The 9,668-nt window shown below is 34.4% G+C and overlaps 1 protein-coding gene across 1 annotated transcript; it reads left to right on the top strand.

The window, feature by feature from the left end:
- The first annotated feature begins 1,287 nt into the window (after positions 1 to 1,287).
- LOC108480299 (probable beta-1,3-galactosyltransferase 4) lies at positions 1,288 to 5,294 on the top strand. The gene is made up of 11 exons (XM_017783247.2): positions 1,288 to 1,837; positions 2,524 to 2,626; positions 2,708 to 2,772; positions 2,855 to 3,066; positions 3,179 to 3,242; positions 3,428 to 3,500; positions 3,639 to 3,759; positions 3,974 to 4,061; positions 4,159 to 4,284; positions 4,385 to 4,491; positions 4,750 to 5,294. The coding sequence occupies exons 1-11, from the start codon at positions 1,725 to 1,727 to the stop codon at positions 4,896 to 4,898; spliced, it is 1,221 nt and encodes a 406-aa protein (XP_017638736.1). The 5' UTR covers positions 1,288 to 1,724; the 3' UTR covers positions 4,899 to 5,294.
- The last annotated feature ends 4,374 nt before the right edge of the window (positions 5,295 to 9,668 follow it).

Genomic DNA, 9,668 nt, shown 5'->3' with positions numbered 1-9,668 from the left:
ATTCCACTAGTGCATTTTGCAGCTTTTGGTTCATAATTGTCATGCTTTGAAGGGACAAAATCAACAGTATCTTTACATGCAAATAGAAAGTTAGGATTTACCAATATAAAGCAAATACTAAGAATAGATCTTAATGAATAAGATGTGTGGTACATATATGATACAAATGATCAAGCTTTGATATCTTTAATGAAAGATAATTTATGGTTCGTCCATCAAACAAAACATACTTAATGGTAGGTCTTCATTCTCTTTCCAAGCAGATATTATGGTGACATTTTATCTGTCTTCAAATATATATATGGTACGTATAAGAGACAATATAGAGAGTCTTCTTCCCAAAGTCAAAGCTAGAAGGGCTTGATGCTACATTTTAATCCCTCATTTTTTTTTAAAGAAGAAAATAAATATTTTTTTTAAAGAAGAAAATAAATAAAAATTCACGGCACTGTCGGTCAACAAAGTAGTTTACCTTGGAATTCTTGGATTTTTAGTAAAAGTATATACAGTTATAAACCCAAAATAATTGTGCTGGAACTGGGACCAAACTAGCTTGTGTTGTGATCTGAATCTCTCAGTCTCAAACACATCAAAACTTGAATTAGAACCATAGGTCTTGATAACCTGTGAAAAATCCATTATTGGACTCATGTTCATTGCATGTGTCCCATGTGTGTCCTAACCATACCATGATGAATGATTGTAAGTGTTCGGATTTTAGAACAGTTGGAATGATGGTTCGCTGCGCTCTGTAAGGACAAAAGCAAAATCTAAACAGAAAAAAAAATGAAGAAGCTAAACTAAACTAAACTAAACTAATTATATCTTTCAAAGTTTTTTTGAAACAACATGTCAGGTTTCTTGACAGCCTAAAATATTCTCCACTAAGCTACATTCTTAGGGCATGTGATTTGTTATTCCTTTTTTCTACAACTGTTCTCCTTTCCCTTTTTCTTGTTGGAATTTTTGTCTTTGGGCAAATCATGACATAAAACATCACACATGCAGTTGTGTTTGCATATGTCATTTCAATTCAAATGGTGCGCATCCATTTCAAAATAACATGAAAAATAGCAGCAATATATGAAGACATATGTTTTAAATATGAATCCACTTTGTTTCTGATCTAGAAATAGAAGCTTAGCTGCTACTGGTACTCTTATTTTTGTTCCGTTGTTAATCATCAAACAAACAACTGCTATTAGGGGAGTTGTTAAAATGTCAATAAATGTACAACTAGGACAGACAATTTAATATACAGCCCTAGACCTCAAAAATAAAATAAGAATAAAAATAAAATAAAAATAAAAATAAAAATTACTTTTCTGAATGTCGGTTGTATAAATTACACAAATTAATTGTATCACATATTTCTATATATGCTTGTATTAGAAAAACTCAACAGTTGAAGTTGTTGGGGGTCATCACCAAGAGCTCTTCCAAAAGAGCACCAAGTTTTGAGTTTTCTATTCTCTGCAATTTTCCAGCAGAAGGAATTCTCAAAACCCAATTTAAAGATACAAATTCTAAGTGAAAAAGCATTTTGTTTTGGAATAAATGGTTGCTGTTTTGGTGTTGGGTTTGAAGGAAAGTTGGGATCTTTGGATCTGAAAGATTTTGGTCATTTTGACTTTGTTGACTTGAGATAAGAAATGGGATTTGCTTTGATTTAGATTTTGATTAGTTTTAGAGGGAGAAAGAGAAGGAAGAGTTTCAAGAAAAAAATGGGTTGGAAGAGTAAAGGATTGGAGTCAAATGCAAAGTCTTTTGTGACTAAGAAGTGGACTCTTTTGCTTTGCATTGGCTGTTTTTGTGCTGGGATGCTCTTCTCCGATAGGTAAATTTATCTCATTTTTTCTTTTTAGCTTCTTTAAATCCCATGTCTTGATTTGGTTGTAGCTTGTATTTGCAGTTTGGTGAAAGTTGGTGCTTCTAAAGTTATGATTTTTGTTTCTGATTTCCATAAATTATTTGGCTTTTACAAGTTTCCTGATTTAGGATGGTCTTGTTTTTGGTTGTATTTACAATTTAGTGGAAGCAGTTCCCTGTTTCATTTAATTAGTTCTATGGACCATGGTTTAAGGCATTTTTTAGTAGGTTTTCTGATATATGTTTGTGGGGTTCTTATTTATGGATAATGATTATGAAAACTTTTGATCTTGTAAAGCAAAGATCTGCAGTTCATAGAGTATTATGTAGGTTCTCCTGTTCTTTGTTTCATGATTTCTTTTATGGTGGATTTAAGGTTTTGGCCATTTGAGCTTTGCTTTGTTACTCTGATGAGATCAAATCAAGGGGATTAAAAGTTCAAAGATTTTGACATGGCATTTTTAGTGTTCAAACACTTAATTTGCTGTTCTTTTATCTGAAATTTGTTACTCGAGGTATCTGCCGTGATGTTAGTGTGAATTTCAAAAGTATTACGAGTGGACTCGTGCTCCCAGATCGATAATTACAATATTTTCTGTCCCATTTTTCTTTTACCAGTGTGAATTTCAAACTAATTAGATGTTTTGGCATTAGAATGTGGACAGTGCCTGAAGCTGAAGATAAGGTTGTATCACTAGAAACCGGGGTTAAAGATGAAAGGTTAAAACTAGTTACAGAGGGTTGTGATCCGATTCAAGTGAGTGTTTATTCAAATACTTGAAAGTTAAGTCACCTATTGCTAGGTTTGGTTAGCTCATATGATGTATTCTGTTAACAGAAGGATGTGAAGCGCGGATCGAAGAATATACTTGGGGAAGTTTCAAAGACTCATAATGCTATACAGTAAGCTTATATCCGTGCTTTTTCCCTTACATTTTTGGTTAATTTAGCGGAAGACTTATGTTTTACTAAATGTAAAATGCAGAACACTGGATAAAACCATATCGAATTTGGAGATGGAGTTAGCTGCTGCAAGGGCCATGCAGGAATCCATAATTAATGGCTCTCCCATTTCGGATGACCTGAAAATCCCTGAATCGAGTGGGAAACGGAAATATTTAATGGTCGTAGGTATTAATACTGCTTTTAGCAGCAGAAAACGAAGAGATTCAGTTCGTGCTACCTGGATGCCTCAAGGTTTGCAAATTGATCTCTTTTATTCCATATAATAGTCATTTTGGTGCATCATGTAGAAAATTAGTTTCTTGAGATGAATCATTACTGTTCCTTCATCTGTATGAAAAACCAGGAGAAGAACGAAAGAAGCTTGAAGAAGAGAAGGGAGTTGTAATGCGATTTGTAATTGGTCACAGGTGGGTACTTTATTCAAGTTAAAAGCTAGTTTAGTTGGAAGTTCAATTTCGAGTTAAAAGCCTTTGGTTGTTTGGGCTAATATTCAGTGGATTCATCTTTGATTGTCTATAATGTTATTGCTTCATATATGATCTTCTCAACTTCTTGTGAGATCCTCCTAAACTTCTTATCTGTCCATTGACAGTGCTACCTCAGGGGGTATCCTTGATAGGGCTATTGAAGCTGAAGATCGGAAGCATGGTGACATTCTGAGGCTGGTATGACCCTCAATCTTTGCTCGTTGTCGGCATCTTCTATTTGACATGAGCCTACATAAAGGAGCTCTTTTCTGCATTCCATAAGCTACAAAGCTCTTCTTCAATATTCTAATTCTTGTAAAAATTTCATTTGATCAGGAGCATGTTGAGGGTTACCTCGAATTATCAGCAAAGACAAAGACATACTTTGCCACTGCCGCTGCTTTGTGGGATGCTGATTTCTATGTAAAAGTTGATGATGATGTGCATGTAAATATAGGTAAAGGAAGCAATATTCTATTGCCTGGTTTTGCATTTTGGCAAAACAATCTTTCTCATGTTGCAGCCAAAATGTATGTTGCACTTGAAAGTTTAAATTAGTATCGAGAGTTTTTTTACCCTTTCGGGATTTATAGATTACTATGTAAATGATTCTTGGTGTTGCTTTCCTCGGTACCTTTTCTTAAATTTGATTTATCTATGTGCTTTTGCAGCGACACTTGGAGCAACTTTGGCTAGACATCGGTCCAAGCCAAGGGTTTACATTGGTTGCATGAAATCTGGTCCAGTTCTTGCTCAAAAGTAAGCCAAATATGTTCAATATTATGTTTTTAACTAAAAGTTCGAAGTTATTACCTTTTCTTTGAAATTTTCTCACTTTTTCCTCATCTGTGAACAGGGGAGTAAGATACCATGAACCTGAATATTGGAAATTCGGTGAGGAGGGAAACAAGTATTTCCGTCATGCTACGGGGCAGCTATATGCCATCTCTAAAGATTTGGCATCATACATATCCATTAACCAGTAAGTTCCTGCATCCTCCGAAGAATAGTATCATATTATCTGTGTTTGAAATTCATTTGTGTTTATGTGCTTCGTTTCTTGTGAAATGATAATTTTTCAGGCATGTGCTGCATAAGTATGCCAACGAAGACGTTTCACTGGGATCATGGTTTATCGGGTTGGATGTCGATCATATAGATGACCGCAGACTGTGCTGTGGTACCACAGGTAATGTTATATTCTCATTGTTTTTCTTCTTATTTTCTTACTATCACATCTGATCGAGTCTAGCATCTTGAAACGACCATCTGGTTGTAAAGCTGCATAGCTTGAACCATTGAATTAAAGAACTTGTTATCAAATAAGCGGTTTTACTGGTCATATGCGACCACCTGGGCTATTCAATAGCAGAGTAGGGAATGATGTACCATTGAGTTATGGGATTATATGTGAGCAGAAGCTTGACGATAACAAACATTGCTGCAGATTGTGAATGGAAGGCTCAAGCGGGCAACATCTGTGTTGCTTCATTTGACTGGACCTGCAGTGGTATTTGCAGGTCAGTCGACAGGATGAGGGATGTTCATCGGCGGTGCGGAGAGGGGAAGAATGCTTTACGGACTGCAACTTTCTAATGAAACCCAGTTCCTCCAACCTCAGGAGGGAAGCAAGTGAAACAATACGAGCTTGGTTTTTGGGCATTGAGAGTTGAGAAAAAAAAAAAAAAAGGGACTGTAATAACTGTAGAAACATGAATGGGTTGAGGGGAAAAGAAGAGGTTGAAGCTGCTGAATGTCTGCTCCATTTTATATAGGGAGAAAGAGACTGCAAACAGCAGTTATATATAGAGAGAGGAGAAGAGCTTGTAATTAACCATTCTTTTGTTTGCTTTTCTTGGTGTGAGTGGCAAACTCCATAATAAGTAAGCCATTGCTCCCTTTTGAATTGTGATTCATGAATTAGTTGTTCACTCCACTTTTTGACTGGTATATGATTATGATTGAAAAGGGTGATAAATATTTCTTCAAAAACTGGACTCTACAAGTTCAAACATTGCAGTAGCCAATGGCTATTCAGTGTCATGTAAGTCTATAGAACTACATTTCTTTATAAGATGTGATGATTTAAGTTCACTTTATTTATCGAATTGTAATCTCACGATAATTAAAACCTGAAAGCTTAACTACTAATTGATCATAAAACAATTTGCTTACAAAGTGTTGGCACTCAAAATAACTTTTCTTCAATACTACAAAATCAAGTAAACAAGTAGGTTTGCAAATTTTCAGCTAGAGTTGACGTGATATCCCTGAAATTGTGCTTCACTAATACTTCCATATGGCATCCAATAAGCAACATCAATAACAACTTAATAGATAGATAAACAATAAAAACACTCAATTACTCTTCAACAATGATCTTCATTATTGACGTATTTTAGATTTAACCTAATATAAAATTAATGACATTGATGCATCTCTAGATTTAAGTAAATTAAGTTTAAAAAAACACAAATGTCACCGTCACACATTCCCCAACACCTCCAAGTAATTTAACAACTCATTAATCTCGTGCTAAGTGCAATATTATTCTCAGTTGGTCGTTTTACCTGAAACTATTCTTACATAATTTTTTGGCTAGATGACTATGGAAACTCTCTTAACCTACTTTTTCTTTAGGATTCCTATTAACCTTGCTCTCACTTAGAATTAATACATGCACACAAATCATAAAATTAAACCGCAGTCTTATTCTTATATCTAATTTTAATCCTATTCTAATTACTATGACATTAATTTATAGATTTTTGAACCACGTACACAATCTAACTTATTGTAAATTGTCAAACAACATGAAAACATGAAAGATATTAAAATGAAGAATGTTAATTGAGAATTAATTGAAACTAAAAAATCCTTAATAATAAATAATCTCTAAAAAAGTTGTTGCAATGCACAAGAAAAATGAATGTTGAATGTAAAATTGGGTTCAAAACTCAAAACTAAGAAAACCTAATTAGAAGTGTAAGGAAGCCTCGTTGCTTTTGCTATTTACGAGGCTTTCTAAGCCTGCTTGCTTTTTTCTGTTTTTAAATGAGTTTTTTGGTCTTTTCCACCTCAATTCGTGATTTTGCCTTAGAAATCCAACCAAGATCGCAACCTTTTAGGGTAGGTTCCGATTTCTTTGTAAAACTCATTCCATGCTTACAAAAAGAGATTGAAAAATTTTATTTAATCAAAAGCACTACAAAGTTTTACAAATAACATAAAATCACTAAAAATAATCTAAAACTCATTTTACCACAACTAGTTATAAAATGAACTAATTAAAAATCACTAAAGAATAATGTAAATGCGAACGAATTAAGGCCTAACATCATATATTTATGTGTTCTTTTTTACATCCAAAGGTTTGGTTAGATGGTTTGAGCAAGAAGATAAGCTTTGTAGTGTAGTGCACGACTCCATCAAAATGTTCGATTAATCTAACTCGTTTAGCCTTAGCTGTACTGGCAGTTGCAGACCCATTTGCGACTTGGTCCTCATCAGCTTAAAAGGCTTCTTCATCAAGATTCAAACCAACAGCTGCATGTTTCCTTATGTTTCACTTAGATGAATACTTCAACTTAGGTTATGGTGCTTCAAGGACTTCTCCTTCCTGCACTAAGTCTTTCTTTTGTTGCAGAAGCATTTGATTGATTAATTAGGGAAACAGTAGCATATGTCTCTTGTTCTTGGTTTTTGTGTGTTTTACAATCTCATCAAAAATTAATTTACCAAGATCAATTGGAATGAAGGATGCTACCTTATACAAAAGAAAACCATCTATTTGTTTACACATATGCTTTGTTTATATGGTAGCCAATTCCTAGTTGCAAAGGCTTGCAGTGCATCATAATTTGGTTCTTGTTCTGATGTCCTAAATCTTGACCTTCAAGACATGTGGTTCTGACTTTGTTGGTAAGGTGTTCAGTAAGGTGATCATAGTGAAGGACAAATTTATCATTCATTATCTTCTGTATGGTACAGAAACTTGCTGATGACAACTGGGCTGAAGGTGAATAGTGCCCATGTACATAGGCTTACGTGAAGTATTGATCATTACATAGGCTTACGTGAAGTATTGATCATTCTCATTTGTGATTGGTTTTTTTCTGAAGACAGACATAAAACTCCAGGACCACATTCTTGACATAAGGCTTCACATAAGCTACTAAGTGAATCAATTCATTCCTCTCTACAAAGACCTCAATGCCATGTTCAATAAATCTGGATTCATGAATATTTCTTTCATTCATGAAGCCTTTTTGAGCCATGAGCTTCATCCTTTCCGCACTGGTAGGAAAGTTTATTAGGCTCTGCATTATACAAAAGATAGGATATTAGGTCTTTTGGATCTATGTTTCACCATCTGAGGTGCCAAATTAGTAAAAGGCACATCATCATCATCTTCTTCTTTTTCTTTAGCAGTAGGAGCTTTCCTCTTTCTCTAATATGTCTTTTTCTTAGGAACCTCAAGAATGAACAATTCCTTGCAAACTCCATTTCGAAGGCAATATTAGTCATTGCAGCTCTAGTTCTTCTTTGAGTTGCAGAAGCACCTGCAATTGAGGTCTCAACTACCTTAGAATCATTAGTTTTGGTCTCTTCATCAACAACTAGTTCATTTTGTTTCTTAGCTTCATCAACCTTCTTAACAAAGCCTTGGAATTCTACTAAAAATTTAGTTGAATCTTTCTCAGTAATTCCCTTAATCAATTGATCAAGTGCCTAATATTGAACATGCGAGCCTTATTCAATTAAATGATCTAATTATTTAACCTGCTTTCTAAGCTCCTACACAACATTAGAAACAATCTCATTTCCTCCCTCAATAGACTCATTAGCAACAATATTATTAGAGGCAGAATAGTCAGTTGGATAAACCAAATTATCTACCCTATGTTTTTAAGGGATTGTTACATTGCCTTGATTAGCTGCAAATTGTGACACAACTGGAGGTTGTTCTTGTGTAGGATTGTCTTGAGTGACAGCTTGAGGAACTACAGAGGAGATACCGTCATCATTTCATCACTCTCCTTAGAATGTTTTTGTAAATGAGCTAGAGACAGTGATCTTTGTTAAGTATTCTTTGAGGAAGAGGGAGTGGGGTTTCTGGTTAACTTCACTCCACACATGAAGGAGTTTCTTAAGAAAGTTCTACTTGGAAGAAAAATTTCTTAAAATCTTGTGGCAAAAGGGAAATTCCAAAGAGAATATCCTTCTATTAGGCTTCACATTGTTTTTGAAAGTAACTATCAAATTAAAACACAATCACATCTTATAAAAACCCATATCAATTTTTTTAGATTTTCCCTCCAAAATAAAGAAAGTAAAATATTTGACAATTTTTACCTCTCCAAAATTAGAATAAGGAACCAAAAAAATCGCCAATATGCAAAAAGACACTAGATTGTATTGTCTTAGTGTCATGCCTTTTATAACAAGTTAAACTCGACATGCCCTACTTTATTCCTTAAGTTTTTGGATTATATAGCATTTGGAATCTTGGTACATAGACGAGTTAATTGATTTTCAGTTTGCATGTGATCCAATTCGATTATACCACTCTCAATTAACTCTCTAAAGAAGTGATGCGTGATGTCAATATATTTTGTCAGAGTGAAGCACTTGGTTCTTAGAGATTTTGATTGCACTAGAACTGTCACAATAGATAACTGTAAATGGCGATGCAACTTCAAAGTCTTCTAGCATTTGTCTCATCCAAATAACTGAGTACAACTTTCAGTAGCTATATACTCCAGTTATTGATACTGAGATTGATGGTTACTTCTTATTGTACCATGATACTAAGTTCATCCCAAGGTAAAAACATCCCCTAACGTGCTCTTCTAGTCATCCATTTTGTCTGCCCAATCTGTATCACTGAATCCAACCAAATTCATATTTGTGTCTTTTGAGAGTTAAATTCCAAATTCCAAATTCCAAATTTTAAAGTGCCATTAACATACCGAATGATCTTTTTCACAGCTTTTAAGTGTGACTCCTTAGGATTTGATGGGTATCTTGCACAAACTCCCATCCTAAAGCATAGGTTTGATCTGCTTGTAGTAAGGTAAAGTAGGCTGCTAATTATGCCGGAATAGCTACTTGAGCTAGTTATAACTCCCTTTGCATTTGAGCACGGTTTTTTTGATATTCCTATTGGAGTTCTAATTGGCTTCGATCCTTCTAACCCAAGTTTCTTTATTAAATTATGTGCAAACTTCTCTTAAGATAAAGAAAATCTCATTCTTAAGTTGTTTAATCTAGAAGCCAAGAAAACATGACAACTCTCCCACCATACTCATCTTGAATTCAGATTACATCTTGTGCACAAATGTTTCTTTGGCTTATGAAGAAGTT

The sequence above is a fragment of the Gossypium arboreum genome, chromosome 1 (assembly GCF_025698485.1).
Source record: "Gossypium arboreum isolate Shixiya-1 chromosome 1, ASM2569848v2, whole genome shotgun sequence".
NCBI classification, from domain to species: domain Eukaryota; kingdom Viridiplantae; phylum Streptophyta; class Magnoliopsida; order Malvales; family Malvaceae; genus Gossypium; species Gossypium arboreum.
The sequence above is the reverse complement of the archived record's forward strand: the minus strand, read 5'-3'. Positions and strand labels throughout refer to the sequence as shown.

Bases quoted from the DNA above. Each gene is read 5' to 3' on its own strand.
- LOC108480299 (XM_017783247.2), top strand. From the start codon at position 1,725: ATGGGTTGGAAGAGTAAAGGATTGGAGTCAAATGCAAAGTCTTTTGTG. The intron at 1,838-2,523 runs GTAAATTTATCT...TTTTGGCATTAG, and splicing joins GGGATGCTCTTCTCCGATAG to AATGTGGACAGTGCCTGAAG. The intron at 4,492-4,749 runs GTAATGTTATAT...ACATTGCTGCAG, and splicing joins ACTGTGCTGTGGTACCACAG to ATTGTGAATGGAAGGCTCAA.